At 42.8% G+C, this 18,532-nt stretch overlaps 1 protein-coding gene across 2 annotated transcripts in view; it reads left to right on the forward strand.

Annotated features, from left to right (window-relative positions):
- myo1ea (myosin IEa) overlaps positions 1-14,523 on the forward strand; it is a 139,968-nt gene extending 125,445 nt beyond the window's left edge. Inside the window, exons 25-29 of one of the 2 annotated variants that reach the window (XM_039773727.1) lie at positions 784-870; positions 2,936-3,155; positions 10,576-10,611; positions 11,718-11,887; positions 13,185-14,523. In XM_039773727.1, the coding sequence (XP_039629661.1) occupies positions 784-870; positions 2,936-3,155; positions 10,576-10,611; positions 11,718-11,887; positions 13,185-13,261 (590 nt within the window). In that variant the 3' untranslated portion in view covers positions 13,262-14,523. The remainder of the gene's footprint in view (positions 1-783; positions 871-2,935; positions 3,156-10,575; positions 10,612-11,717; positions 11,888-13,184) is intronic. The other variant, XM_039773729.1, reaches the window with a different exon arrangement.
- The last annotated feature ends 4,009 nt before the right edge of the window (positions 14,524-18,532 follow it).

The raw sequence follows: 18,532 nt of genomic DNA on the forward strand, positions 1-18,532 counted from the left end.
CCCAGGAAGACCGGAGGAGGGCTTGCACCTCCTTCAGACCACGAGGGGGTGACCACCCTGGTTGCTTTGGGGACCACGGGTACAGAGCTTTGAAGCTCAACCCTGTAGGGGCCCTTAGTCACCGCCAGGGGGCGCTCGGTGCCTTTGGAGCCCTGGATCTCAACACTTCCACCACACCCGGAAGCACTGGGGGGGAAGAGGACCAGGGACACCTGGAGTGCTTTCGGGTGTGCAGCCGGCACTTCCGCCACACAGGAGAGTACCGGCGGAAGAGTGTCGGGAAGCACCTGGAGCACATCCGGGCGTGTATATAAAGAAGGGGCTGCCTCCCTCCATTCGATGGCTGGAGTTGAGAGAGGAGAGAGGACAAGGTCTAAGAGACGAGACATGGAGGCGGCCTGAAGAAAGGCATCAGTGTGTGTTGGCCAGGACTTTGGGGGTTTGTGTGCACTTGTGACTTTAAATATGTTAAGTAAACGTGTATTGGGTGACATGAACGTGTCTACCTGTCTGTGTCCAGGCCAAGCTCCAAATATATGTATAATGTGTGCGTGTGTATAGGAAGCAGCCACAGCTTCAGTGTTCATTCCAATTCTTCTCTTCTGAGTCAAGTGATGATTTTAGGAGTTCCTAAACCCTGTTCAGTGATCAGTTGCAGTGAAACTATTGACAGTTTATCATGTGTGTAAAGCACGATGTACAGAACAAGTTTCACTCTTATTGCAAAAATTCTAATGCACTGAATGCTTTTGGATAAGACTGACGGTATTCCTTACTTTTTAGGTCCCAGTAAGAAGAACTTTGTACAGAGTGGAGCAATTTCAAGACAGCAACCAAGTTTTCCAGTCAGGGCAGCTCCTGCACCTCCAGGTACAGCGATAGATTTTCCTTTTCAGGCCATAAAGACTCCTTTGTCCATAATCTATTTGTTTCTTGCTATGAGTAACCAAAACTGTATGTCACAGCGCAGCAAGCAGGTGGCTTTCTGTTGTCTTGGTTTATTCTGAGAGGGAGTGCAAATCTGCTTACCTCGCGGTCAGAAGTAAACATGCTTGAGTAAATGAAGTGAATAAGGAGGAGTGATAAAGCAGTGCATGATATTCAGCCAATATCAACACTTTCAAATTCTGTCAGGGGGTGGCAATATGGAAATCTCATCTGTCTAGTTATCATAATTGTAAACAGCCAGCCATCCATCCATTTCCTAACCCGCTGAATCCGAATACAGGGTCACGGGGGTCTGCTGGAGCCAATCCCAGCCAACACAGGGCACAAGGCAGGAACCAATCCTGGGCAGGGTGCCAACCCACCGCAGGACACACACAAACACACCCACACACCAAGCACACACCAGGGCCAATTTAGAATCGCCAATCCACCTAACCTGCATGTCTTTGGATTGTGGGAGGAAACCGGAGCGCCCGGAGGAGACCCACGCAGACACGGGGAGAACATGCAAACTCCATGCAGGGAGGACCCAGGAAGTGAACCCGGGTCTCCTAACTGCGAGGCAGCAGCGCTACCACTGCGCCACCGTGCCGCCCTAATTGTAAACAGTGTTAACAAATTGCACCTTCAGTTGACTGATAAATGCCGCTAGGAGAGAAACACACATTTTATTGTTCACTAGTAACAATGTCATAAGAAATGTAAGTTTTTAGTGTGCAAAATGATTTCTATTTCTTTGCCAGTGTGATAAATCAAGCAGGTACTATACATACATATATTTAAACAAAACAGATGGCAGCAATGAAGAAATACAGAGACTATGAGAAGTGTGTTGTTTTTGTTAATTTTTGTTTGAAAGCTGCTATGGCAGAAATAACCTAACTTTTAGAAAAAAAGATTTACTTTGGGCCTGGCTGGCTAGTTAATTACTGTAGTTAAACCAATCAAATAATGAGACTTGCTCTAATGAAACTTGACAATCTGGCACTTATTGCCTGAGTTTCTACTTCCAGCTTGTTTGGACAATTGTCAGGTCTAAAGAGCTTCATATCCAATGAAAACATGTCAGTATCATAAACTATGAAAATGCTGAAGAAAGCAGACATGTCCCTGAAGACTGCCATCGTTTTCACATCACGTATGCTAGCATTCACGACCTCTAAATATTTCTCTGCATGCTTTTTCATCCTTCATTGGTTGCAATGTCTCATCAATATATACTAAAGGTAAAACTTGTGAAAGAGGCTGACAATTTACTTCTCTAAATACTTTGACAGATTGCCCAATACAATTCTTATCATAGTGCAAAAACTGATATTGAAGTAACATTTTAATTTCAGATTTTTTTGATAAAGCTAGCTTCTGAAAGCTGTGCATCTTGGGGAGCAAGAGAACTACACAAGCACAGCAATAAAAACACTGATATTTCTTTTAGCATCAGCAGAGTATTACAAAGTGATATTTTTGTGTAAACACCTTGAATAAACAGTTACTTAATATGCGCTCTCAACATGTGAATTATTAAATACAACCTCGCTTGACAAAACCCATGTAGGCAAACGTATGTGTTGCATGCTTTTAGCTACGAGCCACACGAGTATGTGGGATGTTCATCAGGGAGTTCCTTTATTTGTTGCTATGAAGTATGTAACTACGGAGTATGATATGGCAAATGTGTGCACTGCTCTCTGGATGATCAAGATAAATATGTTGGCTTGTTGTCTTTTTTTTACCGCTTTTATGATAATGTAAAGAATTAAGTAGTTAATGAGGCCATGATGAAACTGACTAGTAACACACCTACCAGCATCAGCTGAAAATATTCACTTGACTGCTCATGATGCCTTAGTTCATTTTTTCTAATACCTGGCACGCTCTTTTTTTTTTTTTTCTTAAACAATCAATTGGAGATTTTGGTGTTTTCACATCCTATAACGTAAATGTCTTTCGTGACGTGTGCTAATCAGGGTTTCTTTTAACACTGAAGGATCTCATCAGAATGGAATGCTAAAGACCTCTCACAACAGTGTCCACAACAGCGTTCACCATCGCCCTGCTCCAGGCTATCTCCAGGCCCAGCCAAAAGGAACTGGCAGCAAAATGGAAAGACCTTCACTTCCTCCGTCTCATAGCATTAGCAAGGAGAGGAACCAACGGCTGCAGCCTAATTTGGACTTTCTAAGGGTGCCAGATCAAGGAGCTGCAGGGTACGTTTTAAAATGTCTTTGGCGATTAGGGTACAGCTCACTTTTCAGGACCTCTGAGCTGGAAGGTAAATCCAGCTTACTGTCTTATGGGCTGGGCTGGACAGTTTTGATTATTCATTTGAATGGGAAATTAAGCCCATTCACCCACCTAATTTACACCTCAGTTGATCAGCCCATAATTTGATTTCTTTTTGTTTTTAAAGTTACTGCTAAGTAATCTGATAAGTAGTTTACATTTTTTGGGGTTAGTGAATTTTGCCCAGCTCCAGTAGAGCAGTTCAATGTACAATATGTAGACTATAGCCACGGTACTTAGACAGATGCTTATTTAGAAGCAGTGAGGTAAGATTCTTCACTACATACTTTAACATTAGTGGACCCTTGACTTGTTAAACACTAGACGTCCACTGCCTGCTGGTGCAGTTCATGTATATTAGGCTATAGAGCATAACATGCATCATAATGTAACAGTTGTGACATCATCAGTGTGCCCAAGTCTCCTTTGGTGACCGGAATTCACATTTATTGAAGCTTTACTCCTATCCGTTACTCTCTGTAGAAATTCTGCGTGTGCACAGCTGTTTGTTATCAGCTTTATTTTCCAGTATGCCATCTTTTCATGTTGGTTACAATGACCACCTCTCTGTGTTTAAATTCTTCAGTTCATCAGCACCTCCAGACTCTACACACACATCATTATCGCAGTAAACAAATAGCCTTTTGTCAGTCATACTTTGTGATCTGGAAACATTAATCTTAACATTGTTTATGAAAAAAGAATATTGCTTAAAATTCGCTTAAAGATGACAATATGGTAACCTGCTCTGTTTTTAAAAGGTCAATTTCAAATTATTATAAAGTAATTTTTCATTTTCTGTTGGAGTTACATTTTCCCGCACTTCTGTTCGTTCATGGCTAAACTAGTACGATAAACCCTGGTAAGGTATACATACGGTATAACAGTATTGACAAGGAACAAAAAATCTGACTGTGTGGAGGGCTAAACGCGGCCTGTCTCCAGTTTACTAAAACGAGAGTTTAAAAGAACTCAGCGGCGTTTATGGATTTTAGTTTACTTCACACTTAAGTCACTCTGCAAAATGTTTACACAACTGCTTCTATGAAAAGGAGAGAAAGACGTCTTTAATTTTCTGCTGTCCCTAATCCACAGGTATAAGAAGTACGAGGTGTGGCAGAAAAGTAATGAGACTGATTTTATATTCACCAAAGTTTTTTTTGGTTTTTTTTTTCCCCAAACATTAATGTTCTCCCCTTCAAAGTAGTTCCCTTGGGCAGCTACACACCGATGGAGACGTTGTTCCCACTGTTGGTAGCAGCGCTGGAAGTCTTCAACCGGTATGGTCTTCAGCATGTCCGTTACACTCTTTTGGATGTTTTCTAAAGTCCCGAAATGACGTCCTTTGAGGACATTTTTCAGTTTAGGAAAAAGTCACACGGACTGAGGTCAGGTGAATAAGGGGGCTGGGGAACCACAGGAATGCCTTTTGAGGTCAAAAATTCTGTTATGGAGAGGGCAGTGTGACATGGGGCGTTGTCATGATGGAGCATCCATTTGTCTGCAATGTCTGGTCTCACATGAATGACCCTTTTTCTGAGCCTTTCAAGGACGTCTTTATAAAAATTCTCCAAGCTTAACACAAAATTTAATGGCACAACGTTGCTCCAAATTCCGCTGTTCCATTTTGCGTGACGCACAACCAAAAACACAACTTCGCTAATAGCAGTCACAAAAATCACGTAGTTAACGGAAGGAGTTGAAACTCGCACTGAGCTATGGGAGGGTACTGATACACGTGCTCTATCAAGGACAACAGCGCAGTGTTGCCAGTCTCATTACTTTTCTGCCACACCTCGTATTCCTTTAATGTCAGTATTATTAATTGTTCTTGACTCTCTTTTTGAAAATCCTTTCAGTTTTTTGCCCTTCAATGACACCACATGTGAAATAAGAAATACAGGTAATGCACTCATGTAACATACTGGTTTATTTTGTGGATAGCACATATAAGGTACTGTTGCTGCCTTCCTAATTGACTGCTTGCAGCGTGTATACAGGCTCATAGGTGATCTCAGAGTCTGTGTTTATGGTAGCTTGTAGTATTTGATGTGTTGCATTGATTCACAGGTTATTGGGCTCATCTCTGCAGGGCTGCATTTCTTAATTTGACTCTTTAATTAGATAGTTTGCCCCTTGTTACCCGTCTTATTCTACTGTGTCGGCAATACAGTACATTCCAACATACATTTTACTCCTCTAGGAAAAGATCTGCAAAGAATGAGGAGTGTGGAGGATTTAGAGTCCCTCAATTGCTGAACTTTCTGTTCTAGTTGTTTAGAATTAGTGTGTTTCAAGCAGCTGCTAAATGACCACCATACATGCATGGGTACCTAGTGAGTTTATAACCAGTCGTGTCCCGCGTTGTTTTTATTCGTTTTTGATGAGAAAGACCAGTAGCAAACTTAAAATTCTTGAAAAGTGAATTAACATGAAGCAAAAAGCTGACAAACTAATAAAAATAAAAGAGGTGACAGCAGAAGCATCATCTTCAGTTTCAAAGAGAAGTAAAAGTCGCATTATTATTATTTTTCATTTCTGCAACAGCAGGCAGAGCTGGGACAAGCTGTCTGATTCGGCAGTACACTCCGTAAACCCTAAGACTGACATTAAATTAAGACATGGATTAGAGCAGAAGCCTGCAGCCCAGTTTCCTGCCTTGCACTCTGTGTTGGCTGGGATTGGCTCCGACAGACCCCGTGACCCTGTAGTTAGGATATGGCGTGTTGGATAATGGATGGATGGATGTTTGTAATTTCGTATTATTTCTTTATTATTATTTTACATCTTATCTAGCCATTATCAAGTCTTAACCCTGTTAAAGGAGGTTAGTCGATATTAGCAGCACTGGAGGCAAAGTAGGAACGAAGTCTAGAAAGTGTGTCGGTCCATCGCAAGGAACTGTATTAACACACACACGGCCACTTTAGAGTCTCCAGTGCTCTCGAGCCTGACGTGACTGTGGAGTAGCAGCTCTAATCATCACTTGAAAGAAATACATGTAAAGAGAAAGGCATGCTGGTCCATCTCTTTATCATTTAGTGTTGCTCTTGAGACCACTGTATCAGTAAACACTGCGGTCAGTAAGTGGCCCTGGTAAAAATAGCTTATAATAATTATAATAAAAAATGTTGTGTAACATAAAACAGCCACGAAAAACAAGTATGTGGGTTTTTTCCCTCAGTTTCTGTGCCATGAGTAGGTATTTCCTGTGGCAGCTACAGAGCCATAAGTACAACAATAAAAACCAAAGAAAGAAAATATACAGTGGACACCAATTAAACTATTTATTGTACGTTTAAAAACTATACTATACATCAATGAAGAGTTTCACTTTGTGTAGTTCATATAGTCATTACTCACCAAAATGAATGCACAACTATATTCGCTTACATAAGCCTTGTAATATTCTCAACTTTAAAAGTATATTGTTTTTGCTTTGTTCTTGTATTTCTAAAACAAAGCAGTGGTACGTATTGAGCCCATATTTTGTGTTAATCTTCCACTCGCCATGATATTCCATCCATCCTCCTTCCCACTACATCCTAACACAGGGCCACGGGGTTCTGCTGGAGCCAATCCCAGCCAACATAGGGCACAAGGCAGGAAACAAACCCCGGGCAGGGCGCCAGCCCACCGCAGCACCATGATATTAAATGGTCCGTTTCAATTGGACAGACAACTGTGTAAATGTCTGCTGATTAAAGGTGTCCCTTTAGTTTTGTGGTCATGCGACTAGTTTTGATACTTTTTTGCCAAATGTCTCTCCAGTTTTGATACTTTTTTGCCAAATGTCTCTCCAGTTTTGATACTTTTTTGCCAAATGTCTCTCCGTGCCTCACCACAGATGACAATAGTAAGGACCTAGAAGGTGTCATGGCAGCACCGGTTACAAGTGCAAACCTGCCGTCAGTTCTCCGTATCGTGGTGTAGCACACTTTCAGAGACCCTGCTTGCTTACGTTCTGCCCTCTGAAACACACAGTGGGGTATTTGTAGCGTGCAGGTAATCTTGACAGCATCTCTCTGAACTGTAGGAGGAAATCCATGAAACCCCTGTTTTAGATGCTTAACTCATGGCAGACATTCGTACCGACAACTCTGATGCTTAAAGAGAGCTGTTTTAATGTTACCCACTTGTGCTATTATTAGTAAGTGGGGTCATAAATAACCATATTATACCAAAAAACTAAAAAGAACAAAATGTTTAAAAGTGAAAAATGAATTGTTAAGTAACTAACAGACAAATGTCTGCTTCGTTCAATAAAATTGTGGTATAAAGCAGTTTATAATTTCTGAGAAGTTACAGTTTGCCTAACTAACTTAGGAGTCCAATTAAAAGAAGATATTGGCTTGGATGTAAACCTGCCTCCGGGGGTCTCAAGGACTGAACTTCAGAACCACTTGCATGTATACCGTAATGCTGCTCCAGTCCTGGAGGGCCGCAGTGGCTGCAGCTTTTCATTTTAACCCTTTTCTCATTTAGTGACCTGTTTTTGATTTTCATTGACTTGCTCTTGAAGACTCGGCCCCCTCAATTGTTTTTTTTTTTTCCTTAATTAGCAGCCAAACAATAATGAGATACAAAATGAGCCGAAAAACAGGACCAGCAAACTGTCACCATCACACAATATCTGAAAATAAAGAAAGATGGAGGTCTCAGGAATGCTGATCTGCTCTTAGAAAAGAGAAAATCCACAACTTCAGAAATGTCTGCTACAGTTGCGCTTGAAGGTTTGTGAACCCTTTAGAATTTTCTATATTCCTACATAAATATGACCTAAAACATCATCAGATTTTCACTCAAGTCCTAAAAGTAGATAAAATGAAACCAGTTAAACAAATGAGACAAAAATATTATACTTGGTCATTTATTTATTAAGGAAAATGATCAAATATTACATATTTGTGAGTGGCAAAAGTATGTGAACCTTTGCTTTCAGTATCTGGTGTGACCCCCCTTTGCAGCAATAACTGCAACTAAACGTTTCCGGTAACTTTTGATCATTCCTGCACTCCGGCTTGGATGTTCCGTTCCTTTTCCATTCTTCTGTACAGAACAGCTTCAACTCTGGGATGTTGGTGGGTTTCCTCACATTAACTGCTCGCTTCAGGTACTTCTACGACATTTCGATTGGATTAAGGTCAGGACTTTGACTTGGCCATTCCAAAACATTAACTTTATTCTTCTTTAACCATTCTTTGGTAGAACGACTTGTGTGTTTAGGGTCGTTGTCTTGCTGCATGACCCACCTTCTCTTGAGATTCAGTTCATGGACAGATGTCCTGACATTTACCTTTACAATTCTCTGATATAATTCAGAATTCATTGTTCCATCAATGAAGGCAAGCCATCCTGGCCCAGATGCAGCTAAACAGGCCCAAACCATGATACGACCACCACCACGTTTCACAGATGGGATAAGGTTCTTATGCTGGAGTGCAGTGTTGTCCTTTCTCCAAACATAACTCTTTTCATTTAAACCAACAAGTTCTATTTTGGTCTCATCCGTCCACAAAACATTCTTCCAATAGCCGCCTGGTTTGTCCACGTGATCTTTAGCAAACTGCAGACGAGCAGCAATGTTTTTTTTGGAGAGCAGTGGCTTTCTCCTTGCAGCCCTGCCATGCATACCATTGTTGTTCAGTGGTCTCCTGATGGTGGACTCATGAACATGAACATTAGCCAATGTGAGAGAGGCCTTCAGTTGCTTAGAAGTTACCCTGGGGTCCTTTGTGACCTCGCCAACTACTACAGACCTTGCTCTTGGAGTGATCTTTGTTGGTCGACCACTCCTGGGGAGGGTAACAGTGGTCTTGAATTTCCTCCATTTGTACACAATCTGTCTGACTGTGGATTGGTGAAGTCCAAACTCTTTAGAGATGGTTTTGTAACCTTTTCTAGCCTGATGAGCATCAACAACTCTTTCTGAGGTCCTCAGAAATCTCCTTTGTTTGTGCCATGATACACTTCCACACACGTGTTGTGAAGAGCAGACTTTGATAGATCCTGTTCTTTAAATAACACAGAGTGCCCACTCACACCTGATTGGCATCCCATTGATTGAAAACACCTGACTCGAATTTCACCTTCAAACTAACTGCTAATCTGTGAGGTTCACATACTTTTGCCACTCACAAATATGTAATATTTGATCATTTTCCTTAATAAATAAATGACCAAGTATAATATTTTTGTCTCATTTGTTTAACTGGTTTCTCTTTATCTACTTTTAGGACTTGAGTGAAAATCTGATGATGTTTTAGGTCGTATTTATGCAGAAATATAGAAAATGCTAAAGGGTTCAAAAACTTTCAAGCACAACTATAACGAGAGCAGCAACAAGCCATGGAGTTAAAGAACGAGTTTAATTAACGACAAGACTCGGCGCCTCATTAAGCAACTGGTTGGAGTGAAATTGGTTGGAGTCCGAGGCCCTGACTTAGCTGGTCTTCTCTTGGCTCGCTCACTCACTTCACATTTCACTCTTGTTTGGGTGCCATTTAAGGAAAGAAATGAAGCAATTCAGAGGAACAAATCTTAAAAAACAAGTCAATTAAAATTAATTCAAAAGAAGTTTAATTAGCAGAAACAGGTCACTAATTAAGAAAAGGGTTAGAATGAAAACGAGCAGCCACTGCGGCCCTCCAGGACTGGAGTTGGGCACCCCTAGTGTAATTGGAAGTTGACCAACGGGGAGAATAATCAAAGTTTGAGTTAAATGATTTCCTCCACATTGCCCTCACACACCCCTAATCTGGTGAAACCAGCCTTGTACAACATGCAGGACAGGAAGGGTCACGCAGAATAAAAAAGGTCCGAGTCTTTGTTTATTCTGTGCTGAGAAGGAAGTTTGTAAAACAAAACTCCTGAAGGATGTCATACATTAAATATGAACGCAACACAAGCTTAAAATTCAATTTTGTAAAACGGGTGATGAGTGAGAAACCGTTGGATTTCAAGTGAATACAATCTCAAAGCTGATCAGAAAATGTACAGTATGTTAGAAAATAATTCAAATGAAGGCACAAGTGCAAAAAAATGAATGTGCACTCTGACTCTTCAAAGAGAATAAAGAAACCTCTGACAAAAAAATGTCCTAAAGGTCGTCAGTAACTAGAAGATACGTTTTGCCTTCATACTCGGTACATACAGCATAAAGGAACTATAGATGGGGAACGCCCCTCCAAGCTAAAAACGTTTAGTAGTTTACTTAGTAGTTAATGTCCCAATCTTGCACCAGATTGTAATGTATTTGACAAGGGCCTGTTTAGCACAGACAGGTTCTTTTGTCAGTCAGGATTGTAAACTGAAATTATTTTGCTTACATTTGTTCCTTTGTAGCATCCGAGCTGGGCAGCCAACACCAAAGCAAAGAACGTGAGTGCCAATGACTACTTGTGCCGGGTGAAGGTTCTGTCTGTGCTTGAATTTCATTCTGTGCCGTTCCGCTTCTTATCTTAGAGCTTTAGTCCTCTTTTATGCTTCTTGTAACTGCCCATGGGGGCTCTGAAAGGCGCTGGCTCTGAATTGGTTTGGTAATTCGAAGGAACAATGAGACGTGCAAGTGGCTAAATGCATTGTGAAGCAGACTGGGGTTCCCTTTGTGGCCACCAGTGGTTGTTCCAGCCAGTTCCTGCCTTTTATTGCTGATATTGTTTAATAATTCAGCACCTTGTTTCTGCCTTCATTCTCTGGTTAAAAACACTCCTTGGTGTGGGATTAACTTTTCTGAGAAATGTTTAAACCAGCATAATGGTATCCTAGTGTTGGGCACACAGGAATGACTTCTTTCATTGTGCTGGATCATTTGAAATAATACACTGCCTTCTTAGACTGTGCCGCCATAATTGCTTCTAAAAACATTAACAGCAGGCAAAGACGTGGGAACAAATGACATACAAGTGCTGCTCATTTGGCTTCTTTTGTGCTCGTGTCCGCTCATTATCAGATCATTACTTTAATAATGAGGATTTGGAACGTATGCGGACAACATTTAGACAAATCAGGAAAACAAATGCAATTATTTGCAAATTGTAAAAACTGCTGATCCTCCCTTTATTTGTTTGACAATTTTACACAACAGAGAAGAGCAGCACTGTATGTGTGTCTTTTGTTTATTAAAATGTCACCATGTGCACATGAGGCTTCTCATAAAGGGATGATAAACGAAACAAAACAGACCTCCAAGTGTGACATCAGTGCGCACTTTACTGACTGACACAATGAAAAGGAGCTACAAAGCGTGCATTTCAAACTCCTGACTCCCAGCAGGATGACTTGGTGTTAATTATACTAAACAACAAGAGACCATCTAACAAATCACATTAGCAAATGCCTCCCGCGGTCCGATCAGAGTTCATCGTCACTGCCCTGCCGCTGGGGGTCACTTTGGGCTCTAGATCTGCACGCGCCTGTGTATTTATTGGGTTGTTCCTCTCCTTCCTCACAGTCTCCCCTCTCTCTCCGTCTCCTCTACCTCTTAGCATTCAGAGGCAGATGACCAACCGGCCTCCTCCTGGTGGTGGGAGACCCAAGCCTGCTCCCAAACCCAAGCCTCAGATGCCCCAGTGCAAGGCGCTATATGCTTATGACGCCCAGGACACGGATGAGCTCAGTTTCAATGCTGATGACGTTATTGAAATTGTCAGAGAAGGTGAGTCCATTTTTTAGCTGCTTTATGCCACCCAGTCCAGTCCATAACTGAATCTTTATGGCTGCCTAACATCCAAATAAAAATAAATTCTCTTTTGTTGTGAAGTCTGTCCCATCACACTACTGTCATGCAGCTCCTTATTGACTTTGTAGAAGGCTGCAATATGGAATAATGTCTAGGAACTGTAGGTGAATACTGTAGAGGGAGATTAATAAATAGTGTTAGAGGAACCAATCACAGCCAAGCATGCATGCTACCCGCCCAACTCTGAAACACTTAGTGAGGGTCTTACTTTAAATTAGGGTCTGTTTGAGCCACCGTCCTCCAGCTCTGCTCACAGTAGACTAAACGCGGGGCCAAGGTCCACTTTTTAAATACTCCTTAGTGAAGTGGCTTCGGCACACAATGTCATCTGTTATCCTACGGATCTCACCTCCTCGTGTCAACTTAAATTCAATTCAAAAATGAGGTAAATCGAGCATACAAGTTACATAAAAGGTCACTTGGCATAAATAAGCTTTATAGAGTTGTGGGAATGAGAACTCCACCAACCGTGTCATGCTGATGTCAAGTAGGCAAACATGTTCATAACAAAGCCTCGTGAAACGAGAACCATGCAGTAGTCATGCCAATACTTTCTTTGGCAGCAAGGTTTTTGTTCTTTGTTTCGCCTTATACAATATCTTGTATTAGGAATTTGTTCGTTTTTGCATACCCCTTGGGGTCAGAGTGCAGGGTCAGCCATTGTACAGCGCCCCTGGAGCAACTGAAGGTCCAGGGCCCAGCAGAGTAGGATCTCTTTTGGCAGTGACGGGGATTCGAACCGGCAACCTTCGGGATACCAGCGTAGATCCTTCGCCTCAGAGCCAAGGTTATAAACAAATGAAACATTTTACTTTCCTCACAAGAGAACAGTGAACAACAGAAAGCGTAACAGTGAAGGACCAAGCAGACAGAAGATGTTGGATTTTTCCATTTCTGATACAAGAGTGAATCTGAATAGCTTCAGAGCAGCAATGCCACCTCACAGAGATTCGCTTTGCCTTGTGTGTGTTCTGGCCGGATCACGTCAGGTGCCACGGGTGAGCGTGGGCTGCTTCTGCCCACCGTAACGCTTAGATTAAGCAGGCATGAAGTCTAAGGGGTGGATAAACGCCATTGGTAATTTCCTCAGTGAACCTTTAAAGAGGTAAAGTAGCTTGACCAGCTGTTTAAAGAGCTGATAGGAATACCAAAAAACAAACAAACAAACCAAACTTCTTTCTTTCCTTTATTTATTTTTTTTTTTTGTCTTAAGATGCCTCTGGATGGTGGACGGGAAGGCTGCGTGGAAAACAAGGTTTATTTCCTAACAACTATGTCACAAAGATCTAAACGGCCTTCTTGCTGCTGCATCAACTCCAAATGAAGGAACTTCAGACGATACGCCAAGGAGGAATTGGACAGTTGAGGGGTCGTGACCCCTGTGCCATCGTAGGCTTGGCAGACTGTGGCGTTGTGGACAGAGCCAAAGTCTTTTCCACTCGTACTTGTGAAAGTTACACGACAATTGTGAAGCACTGAACAAACTATTTATTATATTTATGGCAGGTTTTATTTCTTCCGCATAGTTCTTACAAAGTACATAGAATGCAGGAAGATTGTTTTTAATGAAATGTACCGGTAGACAGGTGCCTTAATTTATTGAGAAGAGGGGCCTTCTAATGTTAATGTAATGATCATCTGACGTTTCCTTTTCCTTCAGAAAGTTGCTGCTACAGTTCGCATCCGACACCATTTATTGCGGTTTGCCAGTCCAGCTGGAGCTTCATGATTTGCCGTCATTCTGGCCAGTATGAGTACTGCGGTCCTCCAAATGCTAACCCGTTCACAGGGGTCTCCGCTCACAGAGTGACATTCTGGACGTGTCTGCAGGTAACGGCGTGAACGCCGCTTACAGCTTGGAACCTCTGAAATGTCCTGATAACACCCCCAGTATCCGCCATGCTGACCACCCAACTATCCCTAATGTAGCGTGCTCCCAAAGTCCTACATTACACACTCGGCTGGATCTTTGAATCCTAAGGAATCATTTTATGTTCATTTTATAGTATTATTTTTCTTTATCCTGTTACACTAGAGGGGAATGCTTGTTCACAGTAGCAGAACAAAAACCAAAGCTTTTAGGGTCTTAAACCATGTTCTTTTGTATTTATTTTTTTATTTTAGCACTTCAAACTGCTGCCTATCTGTTGTTCCAAGTTGACACTTTGGCACTTTGCTATAATCTGAAATACTGGGATGAGTTTGTTTTGTTTGTCTGTTTTCATTAAATAATTTGGTTAGGCTAAGTGAAGCTCCCTTGTATAGCACACACAACGACCCTTGAAGAAGTAGCTGCCATCGAATAGAATGAAGGCAGCAGGCGCCCACTGCGCTAATAAACCGTATCGAGGTGCGGCCCAGGCGACGGCCCTCAGTCGATGTTGATATGGCTGGTCCATACGTGTGGATGTAGCAGGTTTAGTAGCCGTCGCTGTGTCAACCTGCCATATTGCACTCTACTTGCTATTCTTGGTATTTTTTTTTTTTTGTTGTTGTATGATATATTGCTTTAAATAAACCTGGTACTTGTATAGCAGCTTTTTGAACAATTACATATGCAGTCAGGGTGCTTTGTTCATCAAGAGCTGTTGGCGTTCTTATCAGAAATAAACGATTTTGACAAGAAACCCAGAGCTGCCATATAAAACATGGCATAGGATCGTGGACCTGATTTGGATACGGAGTGCTGAGCAGACCTTTTACAAGCAGCGCGGAGGAGGGCCCACCCACCAGGTTGGGTTATATTTGGAGGTGTGCACTTGGGGGTCTTTTATAAAGGCAATTCATTTTGTTCCTGGAATTTCAGGTAGATTGTCATCTGGGTGGCATGGGGGTAAGGTTTAGATTCAAGATGGTACCTGGTCTTAGTCATTATAGGTCGTTCTCTCCAACTTTTGTGAAGCCCACCCCATAGTCTTGCAGGTTAGTTTGACTGGGCACCTCGTGTGAGTGCTGCCTCATATCTGTGCGTCCTCGGCGGGTTCTGTGCAGATTTGGGTCCTTCTTTATTTATTTAAAAACTACACAAGCATAGTGACAAAGTGCTGGGGGGGGAAGGTCACATTAGCCCACAAAGCTGCCCTGCTGCCTCTGCACAGTTGGTTGAACAGGTGTTTATGTTAAATACACGACTGGCAGAGACCCTGCTTGTGGACGTGTGGCCCACTGCAGTTAAGGAGTGGGGTGATGTGAGTGAGCTTTTAGTTTTAATTTGTTTGGCACACTCATGGCAGCAGGCTCTGTAGAAAGCAGCAGTAAAATGCCCCACAAGCTGGCAAGTTGTACTGGCACACCAGTGGAAGCTGCTACTGCTACTGGCCTAAGCTGGCCTCTCCGCCACTAATGTCATAAGCGATGCAGGGATCAGAAGAGCAGTCCTGGCCACTAAATGTTTTAATGGGGTGCGTAGGACTGCTTTCAAAAATCGGTGTCATTTAAATTCTAAAACCAAACAGCATGACAATAAACGCCTCATGCTGGTCCATGTGATTATATAATCGGCCAATCATGTGGCAGCAGCAGGATGACACATACAAACCCTGCAGTTACAGGTCTGGAGCTTCAGTTAATGTTCACATTTTTTCCCCATTCTAGTGTTTCATGTGAACTCTGTGGCTTTGACCATGGCACGATTGTTGGTGCTTAATGGGCTGCTTTGAGTATCTCTGTGACTGCTGAGAGCAATCAGAAGAGAATAACGAGAGCTAACAGGTACAGTAACTCGGGTGACCACTGTATACAACTGTGGTGGGCAGAAAAAAGCATGTGCCATGGTGTGGATAGTGTAGGCCCTGATACAGCGCATTGACTCAGGATCCCAGATTAGGACCCGAGGGGCAGCCATGCGACAGGTGGCACCACACTAGTTCAGTCAGTCAGTATCCAACCTGCTATATCTGAACTACAGGGGTGCCAATCCCAGCCAACATGGTGGGCAGAGTGCCAGTCTGCCACAGGGCACACACTAGGGAGAATTTAGGTTCGCCAAAGCACCTAACCTGCATCTCTTTGAACTCTGGGTGGAAACCCATACAGACACGGGGAGAACCCGGGAAGCAAACCCAGGTCTCCTTACTGCGAGACAGCAGCGCTACCCACTGCGCCACCGTGCCAGTGCTGGAATTGAACAGTGTGAGGTTATTTTTTTTTTTAATGATGGCTGGAGTGCCAATTCTGCTCCCGACCCCCAAGTTTTCCCCTGCAGGTTGGAGGGCCTACATGCAGATGAGCGTCACACCCAGGCCAGAGCAGTTGCAGGCTAAGGGCCTCCAATGCAGTAGAGTCACTTTTGGCATTTACAGGATTTGAACTGGTAACCTTCTGAGTGAGTGCCAGTGTAAATCCCTAGCCTCAAAGCCACTACTCCGCCCTGGCCCACCTCTTAAATGTATTCACTTGGTTCATCAGTGAAGGACATCAAATCTCCCAGCAGCCTAGATAAGGTCATGGCTCTGTGTGCCTGTGCATGGTCTCAAATTTTGAAATATGGTGGAGCAGTAAGTTGCAGCCCACTTGATTTACAGCAATATTTTTAATTACTCAAAAAGGGAGTTGCAATTCACTGGCTTTTTGTTAGCCTACTCAGCAAGACAGACACCCCGCTGCTTCTGCTCAGCCACCTTCTCTGCCCACTCCTCACACGGTTTATAACTGTTAAGCAGCTCCTCCACTTTCAGCACGCAGCCCCTGAAGATGCCCACAGCTGTGTCCACACAATTCAGAGAAGGCCAATATAGAAAGGGTGGACTGCAGTGTAAGCAACCGTGCTGGGAGTTGACAGAAAAGTGAAAGGCAGTCTCCATTAAAGACAAGGCTAACAGACAACACCACACTGTGGAGGAAAGCAGGGACAAGGAGTCATTAGAAAACAAGTGTTGGACAGTGGAGGAGAGAAGAGACATTATACCTGATGGAGAATGGGCTACACTGTTAACGACAAACAGGACAGACAGCTGGGTGGGTGCTTTTATAGGGCTAGAGGAACGTACAAAAATTGTATGGATTGGAGATCTGATAACATTAACTGAAGGATCCAAAGACATTTATTTTCTGGTACCATAGGGAGCTGCAGAGAAATGAGTCTGTGCAAGAACAGCAGCCACCACCACCTTCAAAAGGCAAATCAAGAATGGAAAGTGTGGCCAATCACCAAAAAATCATCTTGCAACTGGAAGACACACTGAAGAAAGGGGAGTGTGAAAGTAGATCAGTTACATCAACTTTGATCTGAAGACCTAAACAAGAAACTCTGTGCCACACTGGGGACCCCAAGAGAGGATCACCACCATAACAGCAGCAGAGCCACACGGCCAAACACCAACAACAAAACAGTCACTTCTGTGGTAACATTCAAAGTCGTGTCACATGAATATCACCAAAAGAAATGCAAATATATTAATAAAACAATAAATTATTCACTACTGAGAAGATATTTCTGAGGCACATCAGGGTAAATGCTTCGTGTGAGGTTTAGTTTGGATTTTCTTTGACAAGTTCAGCACAATAATCTGAGGATTTTAAAAGAATAAAATGAACAGCCACTGGAGTCACAGCACCAAGGTAAGGAATTAAAAAGGACTGCTGTGGCCTGCAGGGGGCGCTCCAGCCACCCAAACCGGACACAGACAGACACCAGACACAAGCTGCAGGACATCACACTTACAAATAAAAGTGGAAACACTTCCCCAACTGTTCCCATAAGCCACCCAGTATTAGTAGTACAGCACTCGGCCCATTTTGCCCCTCTTTATCCTTCACTTCCGGCAGTAACCTTCATCTTTCCCCCTCCTGACACGAAGGCAGGCAGCTCCCTTTATGCTGCACCTGGGAGTGCTTCTGGCGTCTCATTAGCGAGGACTGCAGTTTTTCCTGGGGTGGTGAAAGCCCTGCAGCTCCCACTGGTGGCATCCAACAGCACTGCAGAAAACTCCAACACCCAGCAGGCCCTGTGAGAATCTGTCATGCCACAGCAACCCAGGGGGCTGCCCTCTAGCACTCCTGAGAAAAGTAAAAATGCCCAGAACTCTTCTTCCCCCTTGGTCATTCCATCCATGTGGTGTCCCATCTGAGAAGGGCTCCTGGCAGTCCACAACAGTGTCTGACTGTCTCAAATGATATTTCTTTTTTAAAATAGTCTTTTCAAAAAAGAGCTCCACCACTGACAGAGCATTACTCTGAAGGAGTTCACAAATATCCTAGTTTTCATTTAATACAACAAATGTCATACAGAAGAGTTAAGCCGTGGAGCAAAAGAGATTGTTCAGCCCATGCTGCCACCCTTAATGCCCAAGCATGTCACCCATTTGAATTTATGATTCTGGCACCAAAAAAAAAAAAAAAAAAAAAACCAAAATGTTTTCTACTTTCATGTCCAGTAAAACTACCCTCTTTAAATTTAGCATCAGACAAACCTGCCAACATTTGTCAGAAATAATTTAAACAGGGTCCGTCTACTGGTGGGACTTTGACAGACCGCTTCATTGTAACAAACTAAATATGAAGCGATGGTAAGAGCACTTCAGTTAGATCCACCAAGCTGACCATTCCTTCAGAACCCAAATA

Source organism: Polypterus senegalus, chromosome 12, assembly GCF_016835505.1.
Source record: "Polypterus senegalus isolate Bchr_013 chromosome 12, ASM1683550v1, whole genome shotgun sequence".
Classification (NCBI taxonomy): Eukaryota; Metazoa; Chordata; class Cladistia; order Polypteriformes; family Polypteridae; genus Polypterus; species Polypterus senegalus.